The sequence below is a fragment of the Falco biarmicus genome, chromosome 5, assembly GCF_023638135.1.
Source record: "Falco biarmicus isolate bFalBia1 chromosome 5, bFalBia1.pri, whole genome shotgun sequence".
Classification (NCBI taxonomy): Eukaryota; Metazoa; Chordata; class Aves; order Falconiformes; family Falconidae; genus Falco; species Falco biarmicus.
The window spans coordinates 63338302-63363597 of NC_079292.1; the positions used below are offsets into that span (position 1 = coordinate 63338302).

General features: G+C 45.2%; 1 protein-coding gene across 4 annotated transcripts in view; it reads left to right on the top strand.

Moving 5' to 3' along the window:
- Positions 1–25296, top strand: part of HIPK2 (homeodomain interacting protein kinase 2) — a 145044-nt gene that overhangs the window by 82831 nt on the left and 36917 nt on the right. For all 4 annotated transcript variants that reach the window (XM_056338886.1, XM_056338884.1, XM_056338885.1 and 1 more), the window contains 5 exons: positions 16669–16792; positions 18859–18978; positions 19703–19789; positions 20869–21053; positions 24823–24985. In XM_056338886.1, coding sequence (XP_056194861.1) covers positions 16669–16792; positions 18859–18978; positions 19703–19789; positions 20869–21053; positions 24823–24985 — 679 coding nt within the window. The remainder of the gene's footprint in view (positions 1–16668; positions 16793–18858; positions 18979–19702; positions 19790–20868; positions 21054–24822; positions 24986–25296) is intronic.

Below are 25296 nucleotides of genomic sequence, written 5' to 3' on the forward strand. Positions count from 1 at the left end.
GCAGCCTCAAAGGCACAGCAAAAGTTCTCACCTTTCTGGGTTTCTTTCTAAAGAGAAATTCTGTATTTAATTTCCTGTTGAGACTACTGGTACTGGCTTTTCCAGGGTGATTCTCTCTTCATTAGCATTCATAGGGTGTGAACTTTTCTGGGGTCCAAAACAGGACAGGCATGCAATTTTGTATCATTGCGTGACTTCTGTCATGCAAGCTTTTCACTCCTGTCAGCAATTTTTTTTTCTATTCTGCTTCACATCAACATGGAGTTCTATTGCAGATATGGTTACAATTAGAAAATAATGATTTTAGTATTGTTAGAATTAATTATAATTTCTGGTTGGATAGAAAAAAGCACGAACAGAAGATAGTTCTTCAGATCTAGGGCTTAAAGTATTTCTTACTATTGTTGCTGCAGCAGAAGTTTTCCTTATTTTATACAAATTTACTATTATTCTACAACTGAAAAGCCTAGATCCAGAAATAGTGCAGAAGGAAGAAATGGTGATTACAGAGTGCGGGGTCTCAAAGGAAGCTATTTTAGGTTTCCCCAAAGCAAAAAAAAAAAAAAAAAAAAAATTTAAAAAAAAGACCTTCAGGCTTCCCTGCCTCAGAAACGTGATGCTGTACTTGGAGTAGAAACACACTGAGTTCCCTGCAAATTCATTGTCTTCAAATCATTGCTTTGTGTTTCCCCTGCCCATCTCTGCATAACTCTGATTGGCTGCCCGTGTCTGCATGCATAAATTTGCAAGAAATGAGTCCAGAGTGGCTCTCGAAGACTTGGTTGGATTTGCTGGACTGGTAGTTAGAAAAAAAGAAGTAAAAGTAATTCTTTTAAACTGAGAAATTCAGATCAGGCATCAGGAAGACGCGGTAAACAAGGAGCCTGGTGTTGCTGTTTTTAGACAGGCACTGTTCAGAGTAGGATTGCGCTTTAGGAGGTGCCAAGTATGTTCAGCAATATTGGCATTTTGTTTTAGTTGGATGAAGATCCAAAAGCAAATCTGAGCCCTTCATGAATGGAAGCAGTCTTCCCTCACCCATCCCTACCTTGCTTTTCTGTCTCACATGGCAGATGTAAAGACCCCGCGTCCCTCCTACCTCCATCACACCTTGACCTCCACTGAGAGGTAGCAGCTTCTCACATCAGGTGAAGGAAAGGCTGGAAAGCCCTCAAGCTGCCTTTCCCCCACCACACTGCCCTGCAGGGATCACAGGAGAGTTGGGCCACTTAATCTTTCAGCCACTGTGGCATGTTGCGGGGCAGTGGCAGGGAGTGTAAACAAAACACATAATAAAGCAGCGGTGGTTTGCGTTTGGTGGTTGGTGATGGGTGGGACATGAGGAGAAATGTCGGGGTAATTATATATGTGAAAAATGAGGCAGGAGCATGCAGTAACCTTTCTAGGTTAGCTGTCCCTGTGATCGATGGCCCACATTGTTTTCTTGCTAACCTTTTGGTGAACCTCCTCTTTGAATAACAGGGGAAATACAGTTATTCCCTTACCCGTCTTGTTTGTTGGTAAAGCACTCATGTACTGCCTTATTATTGCACCCTAAATATTGCTCTGTGTTGGTAGTAAATCACATGGTGGGTAATGACCTGCACCTCATGCAGGGACCTTTCCACCCCTTCCCAGCCCAGCTGGAGGCCATCTGCCCATTGTAGTGTGGGCAATAGCTCTGACTCTTGTCACAGTCCTGGTTAAACCCAAAAGACCACTTTCTACAACTAAAATGGGTGTCGGACAGGGGAGCTGCAGAGATGGAGATGGGAAGGGAGGTGACAAAACCAAAGGGCTTACAGCTGGTGGTGCAGTCCTGGATGAAAGAGTCTTTGAGGGGAGGTGTTTGTCCATTTGCATCCCCTGCTGCTTGAACATACTGTGGCTTTACCTATCAAAGCCAAACTTGCTCTGTTTTCAGTGATTTCTAACGCAGTCCTCAAGGGATGAGGTTTCTGAGAGCTGCAGTCATGTTTATGAAGCCCAAACTTCTCCGTCAGGGGGAAGATATCTCAGTTCAGGCATTTCGGGGGAAAGCATATGATATACACCAGATAAAATTGCAACACATAAAAAAATGTGAAGAATGCCAGGAAATGTTCTTGAACCCTGTAGCTGACATAGGAAAGGGCTAAATGGTTACAGTCAGTCACGATAACTGAAGATATGAATGTATACATAAGAGAGCCTCTTCTTTCAAGAAAGGGTGGATCTTTGTCTTCATGTCCTGGGCAGTACTTTTGGTTTTTGTATTTATTTTTCTGGAGTAATTTTCTAAACTTCCCCTCAGCCAGAAGCATTCCTGTTATATGGGGATTTCTTCGCCCTTTACAAGGACAGTACTGGCTACTTGCAAAACAGTCAAATTAAGAAATGACATCCATACCGCAGTGCGATCCAAGGACAAATTAGAAGTTAAAATTAATCAGATGGGAATCAGTCCAAATTCCCCTTGTGTGTAGCAAAGAGGAAGAAGAGTTTGGTTTGTATGATTTTTTTTTTTTTCCTGCAAGTTATGTCTCTCCAAAATTTCTGTCATGGCCACCTAGGATTTTAACATGTGGGAAATGTTTATATTTTTTTCAGAACATTGGGATAGCTTTAAGAATTTGTTTTGGCAAGAAAAAAATGAAACTGTAAAAGGAGACATTTGAAGAGTCCCAGAAACAAATACATGACTATGTGTTGACATGTTATGAAGGTGTTGGGAGCGACTCCTTACTTAAAATTGTGTTGAAATTTGCACTTACTATGGATTTAAATTCATCAGCTTCACACTTTAATGATTGAATTTAGTCTCCTGATTTGGTACAGAGATGCATTGAAGAACAATTGAATTTTCCATGTGAAGGTTTTAAATAAAGAATAAACTGAAGTTCGCAGAAGACTTTATTTTAAAAGTCTTCCTTCTGAAGTGTTGCCTTTTCCCTGCAAGCATCATGATTCCTTCGGGACTGTTTGCACACCATGCATGCATTCTTGCTTGTGTTCTGGTTTCCTGTCTGGCTCCAGTAAGATGTGTGGCATTAAAGATTAAAGTCAGAGTTGTTCCTCTGCTAACAGCTGCAAGGGTTCTCTTCCGTGTCTGGACAATCGGGGAACTGCAGTCTGTTCCCCTAAAATGTGGTAGCCCCCATCCCCACGTGAGATAAAGTTTGGGTGGGAGCAGAGGGCATTCACAGAAAGCACTGTCCCAGAGATGGTGTTTCGGGCTTGCCTTGCCTATCCTTTTTGCTATGTAGGCACTGGACCAGTGGCCATTCAGCCCAGAAAGGATAAAACCTAGGAGGAGAGCTGGGGAAGGAGGGGATCTCAGGAGGAAATAAACTGGTGTATGGAACAAGCAGGCAAGCCAAGCAGAGTTTGAGAGTAAAGCAGGGGCTGATGGGGACAGTGGGAGGACTAGGAAGGGCAGGGACTAGGGGAGCTGTCATGGGACATGTGGTATGGGGGGAGCGGAGTCTCACCACTGCAGACAGGGCACTGGTCCCCACAGGCCCTTGGGATGCCGGTCACCACCATTACCGTGCTCAGGGCCTAATCTTCCATGGGGAGCAGGGGGTACCCAGTTACCCCTCGGTGTTTAGGTTTGTGCTTGAGAGCCTTGGGCATTTGAGGTCCACAGTGATGTGGTAGATGCTGGAGGGTGTTTTCCATGCTGGCTTGTTAAAGGCAGCCATGTATTATCAGCAACCTGAGATGTCAGTGATGATCCTTTGTCCTTCCAGCAAATATGCTTAAGCCTTACTCCATTGTAGTTTTTATGTAACCAACATTGGGGTGCCAGTAGCCTGGGCTGCTGGGGCTTTCCAGTGGGGCTGCTCACACCTGTGGGTTCCCTCCTGTCCCTGTTGGTTGCAGGATCCGGACTGTCAGTGGTCACTCCATTGAGTAGAGGGACTGTGTTTTGTGCAGGCTTGCTTGCAGATCCCAGCCCAGCAGATGCTGAACAGCAAGTCCCAGAGCTTGTATTTCCAGGGTGATGAGGGATCCCAAATTAGGTTGCAAGTCTTTTAGGGCAGCGACCATTTTCTTACATTTTTTTACAGCACCTAGTACAGTGGGGCCCTACTTAACACTTCCAGATGTTAACCCTAATATAAATACAATAAAAATAAGTTAAATTCAGAGTGGATTTGTGTTTCAGCAGCTCTGTGGAAGAGGAATGTTTTTATGTGGTGCTGCACCCTGCTGCTTGTACAGGGGGCTGTTGTCACCTGCACCATGGGCTGTGTAGATTCAAGTAGGGCTTGAGTTGAAGGTGGAATTTTTCAACTCTCTGCAGCAGGAATAGCCAACTGGGGCAGCACCAGGTGCCCCTGCTGTTCCCAGCCACGTGTACCTTTATGTGCAGGCATTCCCAGGCTTTTCCTAAAACTTCTTTGTAGACCAGGCAGGTCCACAGCATAGGCAGGGTGCTGTGACTCACCAAGCAGGGCATTAAAGTGGGCTTTGCATTTCATGAGCTGTTGCAGACACAGCTACTGTCTTGCTGGGTAACATCTACAGGTCATTTTGCTTCAAAATGTGCCTTGCCTCAGTAATACCCTTCTCTTTTGAGAGAGCCTTCGAATCCCTGTATTATTATTGCTATTCCCAAATATCATAAATGGAAGATGTTGTGGTCTAATAGATAGAGCACGTTGTTTGCAAGGACCCCACTTCTTTTCTTGGCTTTGCTGTGCTCTCACTGTATGATCTTGGGCGAACTGCTCCACCAATCTGTTCCCCTGTCACCACACATCGTCTTAGATCATCAATTCTCTGGAGCAGACACAGTCCCTTAGCACGTTGTGTTTTAGAGTCTAGCATTATGAGGCTCCGGTCTCTGCCAGGACTTCTGCGTGCTACAGAAATACAAATAGTTGCTGCTAATAATAATATTAAATCTGTGTGGCTCTTCAGAGATAAGTAAAGGGCAATGCTCCTTTCTCCGAGGATCAGGCAGGATAAGTACTTTATTTTTGTCTTTGTCTTTTACTAATTAAAAAAAAAAAAAGCATCCAGTAGACATCATTAAAAGAAAAAAAAATAAAGGAAGGCTGCAGTAATTTGATATTTTTAGCCTCAGACCTGCTACTTGCTCTGTGAAGCCAATCTTAGGATCATGGCCTGAGTCTGGTTCATATCCTCGTTTGCCAGGGATAGAAATCATTTGGAGTCTTATGTTGACAGTTGGCTCAGTATTCAGGCTAATCCCATAAAACCACCATGCAGCTTGGTGCAACTTTCAGTATTTGCTGTGAACAAAAGTCTTGGGGAATGTTACGGGTCAGATGCAAGGAGCTTCACTTGGCTGATACATGGCAGGGCTCTGGGTTGGAATGATAAGGGGTTGGGATGGAGCTGAGCATGACAGAATGGAAGGCTGGAGATGAGAAGTCAACTCTTGTCTGTCTCTGTGTGCTTTGGGATCTTTTTAATTACAATTTCATTTCTAAAGAAACTCATCAGCAACAACAAAAGGTCTTAAATATTTAACAGTGAAAACAATAGATTTGAAAAGGAAAACAAAAAGTTAGAGCCAGCTCTGGCATTGGTGGGTATTTGGCTCTGAAAGAAGCGAGAACAGCTTGGATTTGCATAAATTGCATACTGCGGGTCAGAAAGCGGAGTCAGAATTATGCTTTCATTGCAGTGGCATGAATGGGAGCACATAATTGGCATTCTTCCCCTCTTGATCAGATGCCTCCTTCAGGGAATCTCTGCACCCAATACGTTGTGGCTCATCCATTCACTGCCTGGCATGGATAGGGCTTTTGTTCTCAAATTATGATTTTTCTATTCTCTGATTTCTTCCATAACCTGGGAAAGCCCCAGCCCTCCCCCTCTGTGCATTACCCTTTGTTTCGGAGAACAACTAGAGGTCATGCTGTGCTGAATGTAGCTGTTGTTGCTTCACCCCCACCCCCAACCCCACTCCACATGCATGTTTCTGCACTTCTGGGTCAGTGTGGAGCTGATTACCCCCAAGGGCGATGGTCGTGGTGCAAAGCACTGTGCACCTTCTCTGAAGTTTATGGAGTCCTGCATTTTTGAGTCCAAAGCGGTGAGCATGACTGTGATCGGTCCAATAGGGCTTCCTCCAGGGATGTACGAAAATGCACTTCTGGCTAGGACAAGCTTAGTAGGTCTCTCGGCTGACCCAGGACCTGGCTTTCTTTTCTATTGCTGGGCTTAATAGCTTTTCTTACCTCTTAGGATTTCCAGCTCAAGTGCACGAGGACTTGCTAGCTGATTCAGATTCAGCAAAGCACCTAAATGTATACTTAATGTCAGCTGCATCCAGTGCCCTCTCCAGGACTCAAGCACATACTTGCTTCAGGTGATGCGTATGATAAAGTTTTTGCTGAACTAGAGCCGCAGCCTCCAGCAAGTGCGTATAGTGCTGCTAAAAACTCATGTCTATTCAGACATTGGCAGCCACGTGGAAGCCTTTCCAGCTGGATGTCAGGTCCTGGTCGTCCTCCCTGCATGGTTCCCTGTCGGCACTGCCCGCCCAGGGCTTCCTCTCTCCGCTTGGATGCGTGTTTGCAGTTTTTCTCTCCACAGAGTCACTGGCAAGACCAAACGCCACACACCACTTGGCCATGTCCTGTCCTTTCCTGGGACCATGCCCACCCTGCCGTTGATCTCAATCTACCCAGCGGCAAAGGCAAATAACAACTAACAGCTATTGATGGCTGGGGCCTGCCTCTTCACTTACCCACAGACAAATGTTTTAACCTGTCAGCACTAAGAAATCATATTGATTGGAGAGATTTTGTTTTATTCCTTGAGTCTGTTAATCGAAAGGGCGAGTCCTCCTTTAATATCTTCCTGTCACAAGCTTGGTTCTATTGTACCTTGTCCGAAAAAGCTTTTACTTTCAAGGCACAGGGAAAATGATGTTTATAAAATATAAACTATGGGAATTTTCATTCCCCTCTGGCTTTAGGAGGAAGAGAGCAGCTGGTAGAGAGTATATGAGAAAGGCTTTATCTGCTATATTTTGGTTACTGTGCTTTGAGTGATGGGTTTAATCATTGATAGAGCAATTTAGCAATGATCCATAATCCTGAAAGAAGCCTACGCTCCCCTCCCTCTCCTTCTCTCTCCCTCCCTCCCTCTGAGACTGACAGGCTGCTCTCAGTGTTTTTGTCTGCAAAATTTCATCCCTTGGTTTCTGTAAACAGCCTGACATGAGAGAGGGAAAAAAAGCAACTGTTTCTAAATCTTTTGTCTTGTTTCCACAAAACAGCTGCGCTGCCTTCTCCAGCTCAGGGCTTCAGTCATTTGCTCGCACGCTCTTGCTGAAGAGAGCAGGAGGTTTTCTTTCAGGCCCTAACCTAAATGGAATGTATATGTGCAGTGCATATAGGAGAACAGAGTGGTGTAGAGCTTCCCAGCAGGGACCCCTCTGTCCCCATTTAAACCCAGGCTTTGTTCATGGCTGAATCTGGCTTGCTTAACTCCAAGAAAGGTGCATAGCGATGGCGAGTGCTTGGAGTATGTTAGTGTGGTTTACTTGAAACTCTTCCAGGATTAGCCAATGGGTATTGCTTTTCCCAAGAGCCTCATGTGAATGCTGGCAGTGAGTGTCGAGATCCCATTGGGGTGTCTGGTGTGTGAGTGTCTGTGTGACACTCCATTGTTAAAGATGGATGCACACTATCTGCGCTTGCCCAGCTTGCCCCCCGTAGCAGCCCAGGGCTGTGTTTGCAGGTGTGTGGTGTGCACCCCTTCCATGGAGGTGGGGAACTTCAGCGCTTCTGTGTGTGATGTCCACCTCTCTCTTCATCCACACTAAGTGCAGGAAGAAAGCAGGAAAGATGAGAGACAAAAGGGGGCAGAGGTAAGCAGGCGAGAGAAAGAGACGAGGTTATCGGTACTAAATATGCGTTGAGGCCCCAGCTGGGTGAAGATAGGGAAGAGGTGCAGCCTGGCAGAAAGCTGGGTATAGGCAAAGTCAAGTGAGATGTCTGAAGTTAGCTTTTTCCATATGTATTAAACAGACACAAGGTTGACAACAAGTTGTAGTCAGGCATGACATAAAGCCAGCTATGCACAGCTGTATTATTCCTTAAAATTACAAGGGGCGAGGTCCTTTGGGGCACAGGAAAATTTATGGATGCTCTGCCAGTGGGGTCTGTAAAGCAAGCTGGCTGAATGCTTGCCAGGAGTGACACAGGCATGGGATGGCCCAGTACCACGGCATGGAGGGAGTGGGTGGCTTCCCAGTGTCCGGGCTAGCCCTGCCAGCCTCTGACACCATCATCTGGAGTATTTTCACCCTTCCCAGTCAGCACCCTGGTGGAACATGAGTGGTGTCAAGGGGCGGGCAGTTTAGTCTGCTTCTGTGATTTATTTGCTATTAAATACCCTTAGTAATGATAGGCTCCCAAGGCTTCTTTGATAATTATGCCAGTCAAGTCCAGAAGTAATTCTTGTGTAACTTGCTCTCTGTTTTTAAAAGACAGAAAGAACCGCCTATGTACACTTGCTAAAAACACCCTGGGACCTGCACCTGCACCCCCTGAAACACTCCCAGCTATTTAGTATTTTGTCTGTATGTAGGAGGATTTGTGGTGACCTTCCTATTGACAAATGTATAGTTACTGTACTGTATGGAGTTAGAGTAGTTCAGATGGGAGGGGGCCTTGGGAAGTCATTTAGCCCAACATGCTGGTCAGGGTAGGGTCAGCCATGAGATCAAGATCAGGACTTTGTCTTGCCAGGTCTTGAAAGCATCCAAGGACAGCAACTGCACAGCCTCTTGCGGCAGCCTCTACTGGTGGTTGGTTCATTTATCAGCACAGTGGAGGTGTTTTCCCTGTCCCCAGTGGGAACCTCCCCTGTTTTGCTTTGTCTGTCATCTTCCCCTCCTGCTGCCCACCTGAGCAAAGAGCTTGGCACCATCTTCTCCATGTGGCAGGATAGAAGGGGGCAGGCTGCTCTCAGGTCTCCCATGGCTGTGTGTCTCCCCAGTGAGGTTGCTCCAGTTCACCCATGCACTTGGGTCCCCAGGCTGAACATGGATGGTAGCCAGATGTGGTCTCACAGGTGTGGCTGCAGCTGAGTCAGCACATTCCTTGGTCTGCTAGCCCTGCTCCAGGGAGCCTGTTGGCCCAGCTGCTGCTACCAGGGTCCTTGTTTCAGCCCACTGCCCCTCAAGTCAGGGTGCTCATGGCTTTGCCCTATGAGCAGTTCCCCAGGTGTTGTCACCAGGACTTGGATCCATCCCAGAGGCAGGACTCCGCATTTGTCCTGGCTGCATTTCAGAAGGTCTCTGTTTGCCCATGCCTCCTGTTTGTCCAGATCCTTTTGGGTGGCAGCTCTGTCTTCAAGCCCATCACCAGGTCTCTCCAGTTTAGCAGCACCTGTAAACTGGATGAGAGAGCACTCTGCCTCCTCCTGCGGGTCAGTGATAAAGATGTTAAACAAGACCCGCCCAGGATAAACCCCTGCGGTACCTCACTTGTTACCAGCCTCCAGGTTATATTTATGTCCTGTAACATAAACCATCACCGAAGGCTGAGTGAATCCAGCTTCCAGTCCTCTGAGCCGATACAGATATTTTTTGATGTGTTGCAAACTAATCTTGAGAGATGGGTGAGGGCAATGTGAGCAATGCAGCGTTGGAGCTACCCTCTAGTGGTGGTTGTGCTGGTGGTCTGACAGCCCTGGAAATTGCTCTGGCTACACGCACAGTCTTTTCCAGAAACTGGGCATAGCTGTGTTCGACCTGTGAAAGAGGGAGTGAGTTAGTAGGCCATTCAGAGGCACCGTCCCTCCCTACAGCTTAAACTAAAACATCTTTGTGGGTAAACAGCATACTCTTGATAGATCATATGACATTCTTCAATGGCCCTTTTCCTCTCTTATGAATATCCCTATGTTAACTAAACTCTCCAGGCTTTGAACTTTATTCTGGAATATAAAAGGCATGGTGTGCCTGCATGTTCTGGGATGAGTCCTGACTCCCAACTCTGTCCCTTGTGATTCTGCTGTGTTGGTGCTTCCCAACACAGCACAGAGATCGTGGCAGTCCTTGAGGCCCTAGCAAGTGGCTGCAGAGCTGCACCATTTCTGCAGGGTTGTCAGCTGAGCATCTGAGCAAACTTCAGTGCTTGGCGATGCGGGAGAAATGCAGAGGTCCCACAGTGAGGCCAGCAATGAGGGTTAGCCTGGCTCTCCCTGGCTGAAAGCAGCACATGGGATGGGGAGTGAGCGAGGGAGTGAGTGAGCGAGCAGGAGCTGTTGGTGCTTGTAGGTGTTAAGCTGTGGCCCTCATGGCTGACTTTTTCACAGGAAGGAAGTCTGCAACTGCCCAGCCCTGGAGCAGAGGAAGGCATTGAGTCTTGAGGTCATCAATATTGAATGTCTGCATCCCTTTCAGGTGTCAGTTCCAGTGGAGAGGTGGAGGTGTGAGGGAAAGAGCAACTGCAACCTTTTACTCCCAGAATATGAGCCCATCTCCTTTTACAGCCCTTCACTTAAGAAGTGATTTGGGGTCTGAAAGGTAGAGAGGGACAAAAAAAGGTGCTGTATGCTCTCCATCTCCATTAACTAAGAGCTGAGGGTACTCTGCATGCTGCAGTATATGGCAATAAAAAGTGGATACCTCCACAAAATACAAAAGGGTCAAGTGAGCAGGTATGAGAAAGAGTCCATAAAGATACCAAAGAAAGGGTTCAGCTGAGAGAAGGATGGAGCCCCATCACTTGAATAAAAACCCCTTTGTAAGACATGAGAAGGATGCAGTTCCTTCTCCTCACAGGAGGTATCTTGGTGCATGGGAGAGCACAAGCACTGAGAGGGGTCAGCCCTGGGTGTGCAACTGATCAGTACATGCCCACTCAGGCTGAGGGGTTTGGCTCCTGCCTCTCTGCCTCTGCCCAGGGCTTTCTGGATGGAGATGTGAAAGCTGCTGCTTCCTGAAGTTCAGGTGTTGGCAGGTGAGACTAACAGGCAGAAGAAGATGGGAGTTGTGTGTATTGACTCAGCAGAGAGCATCACTGTAGCTCTGCCTGCAGCTGCCCACAACCTTCTTCTAGAAGCGTCACCCTGAAGGCGAGAAGCAGGCATGCTCTCTGCTCAAGGTGCCAGCAAGTATCAAGTTTTGAGTTATATTTTTGTCTGTTACGTATACTTGTCCATGAAGGACTCTGCTGAGACAATCACGCTCAGCCACAGGACCCTACCAGAGGTGGTAAATTATCCTCAAGGAGGGGAGTTTGCAGGGGAGTTTTAAAATTCAGAGAGAGCCCAGCACTCTGAATCCAAGTCTGTGGAAATGAATTTTTTTGGCATTTGTTTTTAATGTCCTGTGATGTGTGGGTGAAAAAGCCAGGAAGCTAGACTGGTAATTAATTTTCCTGACAGAAACACCAGACAATGAAATTACCCTGCCACAAAGCAGGGTTGCTAAAGTAAATACTCTGCCAGCAGCAGGCCTGAAAGCAGGAAGGGGTCATATGTGAGGTGCAAACAAATGATGACATGACACTTCTGCCTCTGGAGTCCTGCAGGCGCTGCCAGCGTGGGGACCTTCATCCACTGGGTCCCCAGTACCCAGCACCAGCAGCTCTCTGGTGTGCATGGGTGTATTCAAGCTGGGCCCCAAGGTGATGGAGGACTTGCTGGACCCAGCACTGAGCTGAAGAACAGGTCACCCTTTGCTGGCCAGGGGGGTAATTTGGTCTGGGAAAGGGGTAGGAGATGTGAGAAGAGGGGATGGGCTGGCTGCCTCTCTCCTGGAGTTACAAGCTCTTGGCAGGGCTCTTTAGTCTCTTCCAGGTTGATGGTGAGTGGTTTCTACATCTTTGGCCTATGCTGGCATGATCTGTGTGAACTGTAGAGCAGGTTGTGTCTGTACATACAGAAGGAGAATGCCTTTGTTGGGAGGCATCAAAGGCAACCTGCAGTTGAGGAAGGACAGGAGGGCAAAGTTTTCTGTTTTCCCTCTATGTGTCTCATACTGGAGGCTGGAATTACTGTGCCGAGGGTTTTGCAGATGCACAGCCGAAAAACTGGCAGAGAGTGGTGAGTGGGGATGTTCCTGCACGTACTGAGGTATCTGGTAGTAGTCTGCCTTTGCGTGGTTTCAAACAAGATCCCCACCACAACTGAAAGGTTTGGTGAGTCTGTGTTAAAACAAGCAGTATTATCATACAGAAAACACTTCCCTTGCAGCCCCGGAGAGCTCTGCTGAAGACCTCCGTGCTGTTCTGGGAGGACCTGCTGCTATGTGAATCATTCTTCTGATTTATAATTGCAATACTCCGATGCGAACACTTTAATAGGGCATTTTCCCCTGTTACGTAGTGTCACCAGCTGCCGAATGGAGCAATCCCACATAAAGAACTGGCCAAGACATGGAAATTTTTCTTTCTCTTTGGAAAAGAGAATTACACCATTCTTACTGCTGAGTTAAATCTGAGTGCTTTTAGGAGTAAAAAGGTCAGTTGTGGAGTGGACTGCATGCACATTTTAGGACCAGAGTTAATTTATATATTATCTGTAAAAAGTGGTGGACCAGCAGTGAAGTGCTTAAGTGTGCAGTTACCACAGACTTGCTTAGGTTAGGCTGCAGAAAAGAGTGTGGAACATTTAAGGGACTTGATCTAGATTACAGACATTATGCCAAAGGCTGTAAACATTGGAAGAGGAAAAATGAACTATTTCTATATAATTCCATGTCCTAAATTAACTGCAGCTCCTCTGGAGAAAGGACTGTTTGTCTCAGAGGATCTCACAGATAAAACATCTGCTGAAATGCCTCGTGTCACTCCAAAAGAAAACAAAATATTAGGCTTGGAGAAGACTGGAACACGAAAGCATTCTGCAAATAGTGTAAAATAAGTCTGGGGAATATCCTCACGTTTAACTGTTTCTAGGTCTGTTTAGCCTGCCTCCAAGCAGTCATGTCAGGAAGAGGAGCTGTAAGGTCAGGTGGTGGAAGTGGATTGCAACATCCATGGGATGGAACACTGAGAAGCCAGGAACTGCTGCAAACAAGGGAGAACAGGGCAGAAATATAAAAATAGCTTGTGCTAAAAGAAAGGTGATTCAGGCGCTTCCATCTTCACCTCTAGGCCAATCCATGTGAACATGAAGTGAGAGGTGATAAATTTAAACCTAATGAAAAAAAATCAGGCTTTAAACAACTGAATTAAGATGCTATTGAAAGCAGAATGTTGCCTGTGGAACTGTGTCACATGTGCATCAAGATCTCACCTTGTCTTAAAAAATTGGCATGTTTATGTTAAGAAAGAGTTCCACGTGTTAGATACTGGTCTGTATGCAGAAGATCTATACATCCATAACTGAGCATACAGAACAATTTCTACCCAATAGAGGTTTGGAAGTCATTTTATCAGCGCACAAGTTGTTTCATTACAGCACTTGCAGCATCCTCCACCAAAATGCTTGGCGTTGGCCATTAGCAGAGTGCCAGCAGGCAGGCAGACCACTGCTCCTCCCAGGGTGACTCCATCTCTCTCTTTTGCATGGCAAATGGGAGGTGTCTGCTAGCTGAAAATTGGAAGCCTGTGTGGTGTCCGATACCTGTTGTTCTTGCAGTGTCTTAATGACTGCTTAATTAAGTTAACAAGATCTTTTTGTCTTAGAGCCACTCCCTTACCATGGAAAAATTGCAGTCATGATGCTAGGGCTGGGAGAAAGCCGCAGTGAATGCTGGCCATGGTGTACATAGGGCACCATATCACTGCCATCTGGCCCCTCTCGCACAGGGGTTCTCATAACTCTCAAAAAATTATCATCTGTTTGTGGCTGAACAGGCAAAGATTGCAACAAATGTTTAGGCTTGATTAAGTAATGTGAGTACTAGCTTTCAAAAAAGTAAAATAGAACTGCCTCACCACCTCTCTTCCCTACAACGATAGGTCTGGTTTAATATAATGAATGGTGTTCCATTTAGTTGCCTTTTATGTGTTTCAGTGGTACAGACACTGCTTTTGTGCTTTTCTTCCCAACAGCAGAGATGCAAAACTTCTCTTGTGGCTGAAACAGAAATTCTCTCCTAATTGCTGCACTCCAGAAACCAGAGCTTTAAGGAAAAGCTGCTGGACAGCTGAAGACTCATGAGAAAAAAAAATTAGAAATTTTGGAACCAGGATTTCTAGGTCATCCCTTCTTGCAGGGGTCTGGAGGTATTGGCAGCATAAATGCGGGGAGGGAGGGGAGGAAGTGTGTACTGCATATAATAGGAGTGCAAGTGGTTTTTACGAACAGGGAGGTTTCTGCACAAAATCACGTTGGGAATATCCCACCAATAGTCCACCCCTCTGCTTCCTCCACTTGAGTTAGAGGGAGGGATTTGAACTTCAGGCGATGTGTGGCTGAGCTCTCATTAGTGACCAGGGACATTTCGTTCACAATGTGGAAGGCAGACAAGGAGAGGCAGATGGCTTTGAATGCAGGATTTACATAGTAATGAGATTCAGGTCACCATAGCTGTCTTTTTCTCTCTGCATTTTGTCTAGGTGTCGAGTAGTATGCAGGGATGATGAGTAGTAGTATGCAGGGATGACGGAATGAGGAGGAAAGGAGGAAAATTAACCCCTTCTTCCTAAGGAGAGATTGATGTTAGAATAAAACATTTATCGCAATGGGCTAAAGAACAGTGGGGTATGAAAACAATAAGCACAGATGAAGCTAGAAGGGCTACAGGTAGCCACTTTTTAAGTTTCTGTCATGTTTTTTGAGGGAATGGCACAAAGCAGCCTAACCTTAAAATCCCAGCATTTCCTGTAATTTTTACGTTCTGCATAGCTGGTTTGAGAACAGATAGTTTGGGGCTTTTATCATTACCAGTCAAACCACAATTGGGGAAGTTTGTGGACTGAAGATGGGGTATGGGTTCTTGCTACAGGGCCTTTGCTTGTTTCTTTGGAAAAAATTACACATTTTGCTTGGTTTCTTGGCTAAAGGCTTGTCTTCACATGACTATGTAATGGCGTGATTAAAACATAATATTTTCCACTGCAATTGGTAATCCTTAGCATGATCTCACTAGTGTCAGATCTTATCCTGATGACAGATGGGAGACTGGGAACCATGGGTCCTATTTCCAGCCCTGGATGGTGGCACTTGATTTCCTCAATAGCCAGTCCCAGGCATTCCCAAAATATGCATCAGGGCCCAAGAAATCCCAAGGCTATTTTTAAAATGATCAAAGTTTTAAAGCAATGTGTGTTCCTCTCTTTTATCTGTCTTCCGCTTTTTTTTTTTCTTTTTAAGTTAGAGAAGTATGGGAAAGTAAGGTTTTCTTTCTGTTGTGCATCACCTGACTCCAGAAGCTGAGGCTTTAGAAATGTTGCAAGATCTGCAAGAAGAGCAGGAGAGAAGCCTTAGGGTGATCCTTGTGTAAAATAGGAACTGTGGCACTTAAGTGCATGTGCAAGTCTGGGCTGAGGTGAGGAAAGTAAGGAAGGTGTTTGTGTGTGGAGGTGGGTTTTGTACAAGGTTTTCGGTATTTGTAACATATTTGTGATTCTTCCACATAGAAATTGCTTTTGAAATGCAGAATATTCGGGGCACTAAGGGGAGGATTTATCTTATCTCACCTTGGCTGCTGGAGTTTAGGAAGCCCATCTAATCTCATCTTCAAGGCCTTTTCAGCATCAGTGAGGAGGGGGTCAAACCATCCCAAGGCAGTGAGACCAGTGCCCCTTGGGAGGAGTGTGTGTCTCTCCACTGACTGCATGGTCTGCACAGTACCTGGCTAAGATTTGATACCAGCTTCTACCTGGCCGAAAGGTGACATGAGCTTCACCCTAAGGTCTTTTGAAAGTCTGAGCTGAGACTGGTCTTGCTTATTTGGACACCTGCCATGTGCCCCAGCCAGGGATCCTTCTGGAGAGCTGAAACAATGCTTTTACCTTGTCCTGTCCTTCCTCAGCAGGGCTAATACTGAAACGCATTGGGCAGAGGTGCCTCAGTGGGCATCACCTGCGGCTGGCAGTAAGTGCACAGCAGGAGTGCCACCGCGTTTTGGCTGCTGGGGTTGGGAGGGAAGCGGCACTCTAGTTCAGGCGCCTGGGACAGACTGGGAAGTGACGGCTTCTTGGCTACTTCATCCTGAGGAAAAGGCTTAGGTCTCATAGCTCTAATTCTGTTATTTCTCTGTTTTATGGTTATATCCATTTGCTTAAAAAGTCAGCAGTCCTTTTATACCAGTCCTGTAATGATTATTTAATGTCTGGCTGTTTGCGAGGCCCACTGAGCTGTGTGAGCGGAGGATGCTTCACTGCAGGGAGCCTGCGTGGCTCCTCCACAGGGCAGCGAGCTGGGTCTGAGCACCCCAAGTGGGGGCCTTAATTGGGTGGCCTTGAATGCACAACACTGGGTTTGTGCTTCATTTTTCCCACCTGCTGATTGAAAATAATGGTAGCTCTCTCTTTTGCAAACTACTGTGAAACATAGGGCTGTCTCTTGGCTCAATGCTGCCAGAGGATTCTTCTGCAAGGGTGAGTATTAACCGACTAATGCTTGGTTGGCAGGTGCTTTGCTGGTGCCCGGTGGGGCCCTCAGCACCGCAGGAGCGGTGGCACTTGTTGGCAGCAGGCAGCTTCATGGGTGTCATGCTCTGCACAGGCCTCCCTGCACCAGCCAAGCAGATCTGCTCCCGTTGCTGATGTTTTCTAACCTCTTCTTTTGCAGAGCCCCTGAAATCATCCTTGGTTTACCGTTTTGTGAAGCAATCGATATGTGGTCATTGGGATGTGTCATCGCAGAGCTGTTCTTGGGCTGGCCGTTGTACCCGGGAGCTTCGGAGTATGATCAGGTGGGTACTGATACTGCCCGGGATGCTGGTAAGTGCATAGGTGGTTTTCCCTTCTCTTGTCAGAGTGAACACATGCCAACATTTTCTGTTTTGCTAATGAGGGGTATGCGTTTCTTACCTTCCCAAGTCAACCTTTTCGTTATCTACCTGGGGTATTTATTCTAGGTAACCAGCATGCTGTTGGGTACACTGGCTTTTAAGACCTGACTGTCTAAGTGAAGTCTCAATCAAGAGTGAACGCTGCCATTGACTGGAGAGCTCTGTACATGTCTCTCCTCACTGAGCAGAGCAGGCACCCTTTCTCTGCTGTAACAGCAAGTGCTGAATAAGGGTTTATTTGTTAGAATAAATGCACGAACTCTGCTGCGTTTCATAACCCCTTTTATGAAGGTGCATATTAAAAGCAATGACAAGAAGGAGAGTGTTCACAGCAGTGTAGGTTTCCAGTTAATATAAGCTGTCGTACTTCTCTCCCTATAGGCTTTTACGTTCCTTTTGTAGTCCCAAAACTGATAGCGCAGCGGCTGCCAGAGCCAGGGCTGCAGAACACTTTCCATTCCCATAGTCATCTTTAGGGTGATCTTAGCTGTCTGCAAATGAGGCCTGAAAAGGGTCTTTTTTTCTTTTAGAAAATTACAAAAAAAATAATAAATCATATATGAAAATGTTGCTTTGACTTTTCTTTTGTAACAACTATTTTTTTTAGTCAGAGCTTTAAAGGTGAAATTTGGCAGGGGAAATAACCCACAGCAAAGAGCAGCACCATTAGTGACTCCAAAGGAAATCAGACACAGCGAAAAACTCACAAGCATTTGAAAATCACATACCAAGCATGAAAAGTAGATTTCTTTCTCTTCCCTGCCACACCCCAAAAGCCATAAAACAGACAGCTGAAAAAGAAATCCCCATACCTACCTGTCCAGCTTAACTGCCCAGCACAAAGCTTCCACCAGTGAAGTATGGTTAGGGATCCTGGGGAGCTGGGAAAGGGGTGGGGGCTGGTCCTGGGCCCCTCACTGCAGCCTGAGTCACCCTGCAGCACTGGCACTAGGCTGCAGGCAGGATCCCGGGGCTTCTCAGGTGTGTGAGCTCCAATGAGCCTAAGTTGCTGCAGAGCCAAGCAAGCCACACTTAGTGAATCAGGTCCTGAGTGCTTGGTAGTCTTTGAAACTGTGGCAGTCTTTTATGCCTTTAGTTACATTTTTTTACCCCTCTCTGTCTCTTCTTTCAAACACTTTCCATTTGTCCCTAGAATTTTCTAGAGTAGATGACTATTTTTAGTTTTGCAAAGTTTGCAGCAGTTTTGCAGAGTGAAATGTTCAGGAGTCATGAGATGCCAAAGTTAAGGTTTCATGTGGCACCCCAGGTGTGTGTGAGATTGGTCTGTAATTGTGTAATCACAGACCCTTCCTCCTTTGAATAAATAAATTAAAGTCTGAGATCCTGGAAACACATGTGTAGCATCTTCTAGCTATGTGAGTGCCAGTGAGGTCATAGTCATGGAAGTAACCCAAATATGAAGTCATGTAGGCAATAGAGATTAAGTAATTAATGAGGGTGTCAGTTCGTTTGAGTGTATATTTCATCTAAGTTCAAAGATAGTCACTTCATAGTCCTCCGTTTTGAACTTCAGAATGCTCCTACGAAAGGCTGTGAGCTCAGCTGAGGTGAAAACCAGCAAAAGTTAGAGTGCAAATATCAAATTACCTCCTGGAGAGGTGACATAAAAAGGTGCCAAGTGGTGAAATACTCCATTGAAATCTGTGTGGGCCTTCCTTTTGGACGTCTAAAACCTAGGGACTTTACTCTCTTTATCTGTAGGCTTTGTGGGAGCATACTGTGAGGGTGAGTTTCCAGTGATGTACGTGATGAATGGAGGGGTTCTGTATGGGAATTCTCTTTCCTCTCATTCCTTGCAGTGGGTGTCGGGTTTTTGTGAAGTCTAACTACGTGCTACGTTTTCTCTTTCTTTGTTCTATTGTTTTAAATGCCTCCTGGCCTCCTTCAAGGAAGACCTCCAGAGATATTCACAGGATGAATAGTGACCTCTCATCCTTCTCTTACAGATTCGCTATATTTCACAGACACAGGGCTTACCAGCGGAGTATTTGTTAAGTGCAGGGACGAAGACTACAAGGTTTTTCAACAGGGATACAGACTCACCGTATCCTTTGTGGAGGCTGAAGGTAGGAAGACATTCCCTTGTTTATATTACCTTGCAGTTGTTAGTTGGAAGTGAGGAGACGTTCAGGTCACCTCAGAGCCTAGGTCTCTGCTTATTACAATGCAGCACAGACGTTGGGGTGGGTATAGCCTGAGGTAAAGCTGTGTTCCCCGAAGTCTGCAGCCCTTAACCCACGTGCTTGGCACACTGCTTTGTGGGAAATTTTAAGTCCAGAATTGACCTGGAAATCTCCCTCTAAGTAGTCAATGAATTGATGTGCAGTTTAAGTGAAACATGCCCTGGGCAGACTTTGCTCTTATGTCTAAAGCATTGAGGGCTGGGGGGAAGAAAGCATTTTAATTCTGACAACCAAAACTGCTAGTAATGCACGTGAGCTCTGAGCCTCTTGTACCAATGTCTTTGGCTGCATTCAGTCCCCGAAGAGAGAGGCCAGTGGACTTCTGGCTCTGAAGGTGAGATGCTGAGCCTCACGCTGGGGTGCGTGTAAGAGACCTTTGGCACTCCCTCCAGAGCTGGGAGGATCCTCTGAAGTGAAAAAGAAGAGATAAATCACCTTGTGACACAAAAGCTGTCACCTGACCATAGTGGAGATAGTGTAAATATTATCTGGTCAGGCGAGAGAGACACAGTGGTCCCCCGATGAGGGCATAGTGAGGCACAAGCAGGAAGTGGCACATAACATGCAGCTGATTGCAGGGTCAATGCCTGTCTCCTGTTTTGAGCAGACGCCAGATGATCATGAGGCAGAGACGGGGATTAAGTCGAAGGAAGCAAGAAAGTATATCTTCAACTGTTTGGATGATATGGCACAGGTAAGAGCATTGGTGAATAACAAGCAACGCTGCCTCACATGTTTTCAGACAGTGCTAACGAATGGGAACTACATGATTTCTCTGTATATCCTATTCTTGTGCCAGGTCTTGAGAAATACCAGGATTATGCCTACCAGATCAGCTCATTATGTGCTGCTTTGTAGGGGAAACTGCACATCAGGGCATGTGGGCTCAATGTGCTGTAGTAAAGCAGCCCTGAAAAATGGCTGTCACATCTCCGAGTATTGAAATCCTGCATTTTCTTTTGTCTCTCCAGTGCTCCTCTATGTGACCACTGGCAAGTCACTTACTTCCCTGTGCTTTAATATTTCCATTTGTAAAACAGTAACATTGGAAATAATCATCGTGCTTTCTGTAAAACATGGCTATCTGGGGGAGCAGGGAGTACTAATTCACTGTCAATTCTGTGTGGTTGTGAAAGTTAATTCCAGCGTAACAACTCTTGTGACTGGAGTTTGTGCTAGCAAACGAACTAGTGTGTAAAACTGGCACACCAGCGCACAAAACTACGGTTTGTGCTAGCGAAGTCTGGTCATTGTAGTATTCACAAGCAAACATGCAGAAATGGAGGACTGAGATCACGGGAGACTGCATAAATGGATGAAATAACAGAACAGGTGTTTTTTTCCTGGCACCTGATACATGAACAGGATGTTTCTCATAAACCTACTGACAATTTTTATTTATTTTGTATAATTTTTGCTCACAGGGCACATAGTTAAGTATCTGATAGCACAGTCCTTTATATGATAAATATACTGATTATCAGAGCTTGCCTGCTACCACATGGAAGCTGTTCATCTTCAGTGGAGGGTGACTAAGTGTTTCATTAGCCATTGACCCAAGCAAGCTGAACACTTAACAGTCTGTCTAGAGATCTGACATGCACAAGCCAGATGACTAGCCACTGCGGAGTCTGCCTTGTGACTTCAGCAACTACCCCTTTAGACAGAGAGGCTTGCAGGGCATGTGCTCCAGCGAGGAGTAAACACAGTTTGCTGGAGACCTGGCCATCTGCTCTTTCCCTTTAGTGCTCACCCTTGTCCTTTCTCCTTTAGGTGAACATGACAACAGATTTGGAAGGAAGTGATATGTTGGTGGAAAAGGCGGACCGGCGGGAGTTTATAGATCTGTTAAAGAAGATGTTGACGATAGATGCAGATAAGAGAATAACACCCATTGAAACTCTGAACCACCCTTTTGTCACCATGACGCACTTGCTCGATTTCCCTCACAGCACACAGTACGTGGCTTTTGTTTTGCTTGGGTTTTGAATTGAGGGGTGAGGAGGCGAGTTGGTTGTGGTGGAGACCAAATATATCTGAGGGGACTTAAGACCTAACTTTTAACGTTTTTCTAGTTAAAAAAAAAAAAGAGGATTGCCAAATCTTAAGGTTGCAAGAATTGTGTTGTAGGTGCTCGGCATTTAAAACACTGCAGCGTGTGCTACATTCATTATGTAAATATTCAATAATTACATATGTTTGCATTAAAATGCAAAAGCAATGATGCAATTAGTGATGAAAGTGTATCAGTATATCTAAAAGCAATACAGCCCTGATTGTCACTGCAGTAATCAACCTTATCTGCTGTGGGGAGCTGACCCTTCCTCCCAGAACATTCCCATCTTGCAGGGTCAATTTGGGGCTGTTAGCTTTTCACGGGGAGAGGTTTTTCTGCAGCCAGCTGGTTTACAGGCACAAGCAACAGGACAAGGAGTTCACATTTTGTTGTTGCCAGCCTGTGTAAGCTTAAACACCATGCTCTGGCCTCAGCTGACACATTCGTGGAATGGAGATGGGCTCCAGTGCTTGATGGAGATGTGGAGAAGTGTCATGCCTTCAAGTCTGACTCCCCCGCTGCTCCTAAGGCTGCATCACGGAGCGCAGCAACCTGAAATGCAGGAAACCTGCACCCAGTATTTTGCTCTTGTCCTCTGAGCACTTCTTGTAGGCCCAGGCTTCTCAGGTGTATGTGAAGGCAGACATGTAGCGGGGATTTTCCAAAGCCTTCAGGACACCTAGCTTTGAGCATCCTGCTCTACAGCACTTTGCAGTTCAAGGTGCTTTTGCAGGCTGTCCCTTCACCTTGTCAGGGGAACAGTTACTGGCGCAGCACTGTACTTCATTGGGTGTCATGTGCATGGGTATTTAAAGGCTGTGAGGAGCTCAGGTATGAAATAAAGGGAACTGCTTGAAAAGCCGTGGACTATGTTTGTGTGGGTACTGCAGAGCAACAGGTTACAGTGTCACCTCTCCTGCCCATATGTGCGCTCTTACCTGTGGTATTTCAAGTTCATTTAGGGTAGTTTTCCCTCTGTGAAGGAGCTGTAGCTGCCTTTTTGTTACATTTATCATAAGATAAGAGCAGCTGCTTACCAGAAGGTAGCGGGTGCACGATCTGTGTAGATCCAGACTTACCCTGCACAGACGTCTTTGAGCATTTTTATCTATAAGTAGATAGTAAGTGATAAATGTAATGAAAACAAGATGGGAGATTGTTATGCTAAACAGAGAGAAAGTAAGTTTCGTATAGAAACATTCATAAATAAAATATGACAGTATTTTCTAACAGTGTTAGCAAGTCTTTTAATTTGCAACAGTCCTTCTTATTGTGCAAAAACTGATTGTGTAAGATTGGGGAGATTTGTAGCATAATGCAATGCCATCAGAAATCTTTCTGCTAACACAACAGACCATAATCACATCTTCATTTTTGAAGTGCTCTCTTGTGGCTGCTCAGGCAAAGCCCCAGAAAGGTTGAAAATATCATTGGGGCCAACAGAAATGAGATTTTTACCTGAATAAAAAATTCATCATCAGGTCTTTGAATACTAAATGCTGTGCCAGCTGGGTACGTAACCCTGTGCAGCTCCTCCGCGTTGGAAGCAGTGACTGGTAAAGAGCAATAATCTGTAACCAGCATGGCAAGTTGATGGAAATTTTGTCTGTGATTGCCTGTGGTTTTGAGAACAGAAATTTCAAAGCCTCGAGAGATGCAGAAAGTTGTAACCTCTCTTGAAAGTAAATCAGGCAACACAGAAAGTGAGAGTATGTGGAAGATGCAGCTTCTGGAAGGAATCTCTGCTGTGGCATGCTTCAGAGAGGCTGCAAGTTTGAGCAGCCTGAGAGGGGCTGTTCTGCTTGCTTCCAAGCAGAAAAAAGTGTGATTAGCTTCCCATTTCATGTATTTAACTGCCAGTCTTTTAAATTGTTGGGTACTCCTCAGTCTTTCTGTCAGTTTTGTTCAGTCCTTGCCATCCTTCCCACGCTCCCCCCCCCTTTTTTTTTTTAAAGTAAAGACAGAGAACATAGTATTACATTAGTAGAGATTATACCTTGTTATATAAAACCATTTGGTAACACACAGAGTTTACCATGTACAGAATATATACTCTTTCCAGTGCTTTCTGCTTACTGGAGAGAGAATTGTATTCATACTTGACTGGAAAAACGCAATTCAATAGTGTTATATATTTAATGTGTTTGATTTTTCTGAATGTTCTGCGACTTAGAGGTATTTCATAGTTCATTAAATGAATGCACATAATGCACAGCTATGCACAGTGTCCCGAGTCTGTCTTGTCTGCAGGTGTTTATGGCACAGATCCAGTTATATTACCTGTAGGAAAAGAAACATGACCATGTGAGTAAGAGACAAGACAGGGATACAAACATCTAGGTCCTCTTCCTGACCAACCATAGGGATCACATGAGCTTGTTCCCTTTGAAGGGACATTTTGTTTCTTAAAAATGATGTAAATATGTGTTTCCTCCTCTACTTTTAACAGCTTAGATTGTTAGAAAAGAAATTATGTGTACAACTGATTTTTTTATAGCTACAGCTAATTTTCCCTGCTTGGATTTTCTGTTTTTCTTGGTTGGGATAATGGAAATAAAATAAATTCCTTTATACTTTTTTGGGTTGTGTTTCAGACTCTCAGGTCACATTTATAGAAACAATTATTATAGAAGAATTGTCGAAAACCTGTATTGGTTTTTAGACCTTTGAAAAATTAGATTTTATTAAAAATAGCTTTGTGCAAGATCACTATGTTGTTATCACTTAAACAGCTGTATGCTTGGTATCCCAATTATAAAAATGAAATACCAGCAGTTTCATGTACCACACACTTAAGAGTGCTCTAGCAGTGCAAAGAGTATTTAATCTCCTTTACTGGGGATACAAAATATGATGCTTCTTAAAAAATCTGTTGCTATATCAATAACATTTAAAAGAAAGTCTGTGTAGAGCGAGAAGCTGTAATCTTTCCCCCTAGAGATCCAGTCCTCAGTCTAGAGATAACCTCAGAACCCGATTCCCCCAGGAACATTGATGAATCTGATTTGGTATAACCTTTTGCCATATGAATCGTCTCATTGACTGCAAGAGGACAGCTCATGTGCTTTGAGATAAGCATCTGCAGAAGTGTTTAGCCAGACAGGGGCAATGTTTTAACCACTTGGCTGGACTCGGCTCTCGGTGAACTACTTTTTAAAAGGGAGAAGTAAGATATTTTTTTTCAGGGGTCTCGGTGACCAAGAACAGTAGAATTCTTCCTTGAAAAAGGCTTGTAAAACTACCTTTAGGCTTACACTGGGGCAGAAAGCATGAGTTGTCTTTTTCCTTTCAGGCTCAACCATCAGAAAAAAACCAGTATCTGTCTCAACCTCTTTCAGTCTTTAAAAATAGCTGCTTTGTATTTTTTTGCCCTGCCACCTAAAAAGCAGCCAATTTACTTACTTTCTCTGACTTACATTGCAGTGGTCAGACCCGTGGGGGCACCCAGGAGTCCCAGAACAGCCACACTCATCTTGACACCCATTTGGCCCTCTTCAGTACAGGGCTAATTTGACTCTCACTCGTTAAGAGAGACCTACATTAAATAGCAAAGGGCTTTAAAAGACTAAAAAGTGCCAAGCCTGCCATGGAGACCTTATAGGGCAGCTGTGATGAACTGTGTTGGTTGGTTGATTTTCTGTCTCTTCCTTGTCCCCTCTTTCCATACACAGTGTCAAGTCCTGTTTCCAGAACATGGAGATTTGCAAGCGGCGGGTGAATATGTATGACACCGTGAACCAGAGCAAGACACCATTCATCACCCATGTAGCCCCAAGTACGTCAACCAACTTGACCATGACTTTCAACAACCAGCTGAACACGGTCCACAACCAGGTAAGGGCATCAATCAGAAGCAGCCGGTGCTTGAAATGTTTACATCAGTGGGGTTTAGAAGACGTAAAGCAAAGTAGCATCTCATTTAACATGCCTGCAAAAAGATGGTACTTCTTTACTCTCCTTCCTTCACTCTTGGTTTTTTTTCATCAGGCAAGCAGTAATCTCGTGACATTTTGTGCAACAGTGAAATGTTGCCCTCATTGTTTATGTTGTTGTTGGGGGTGATAAATCCTGCTTACTTGGGAAGTTGCTATGGGGAAAAGCTCATTAGTCCCTTAATGCAGCCAGCAGGACTGCACTCCCCGGAT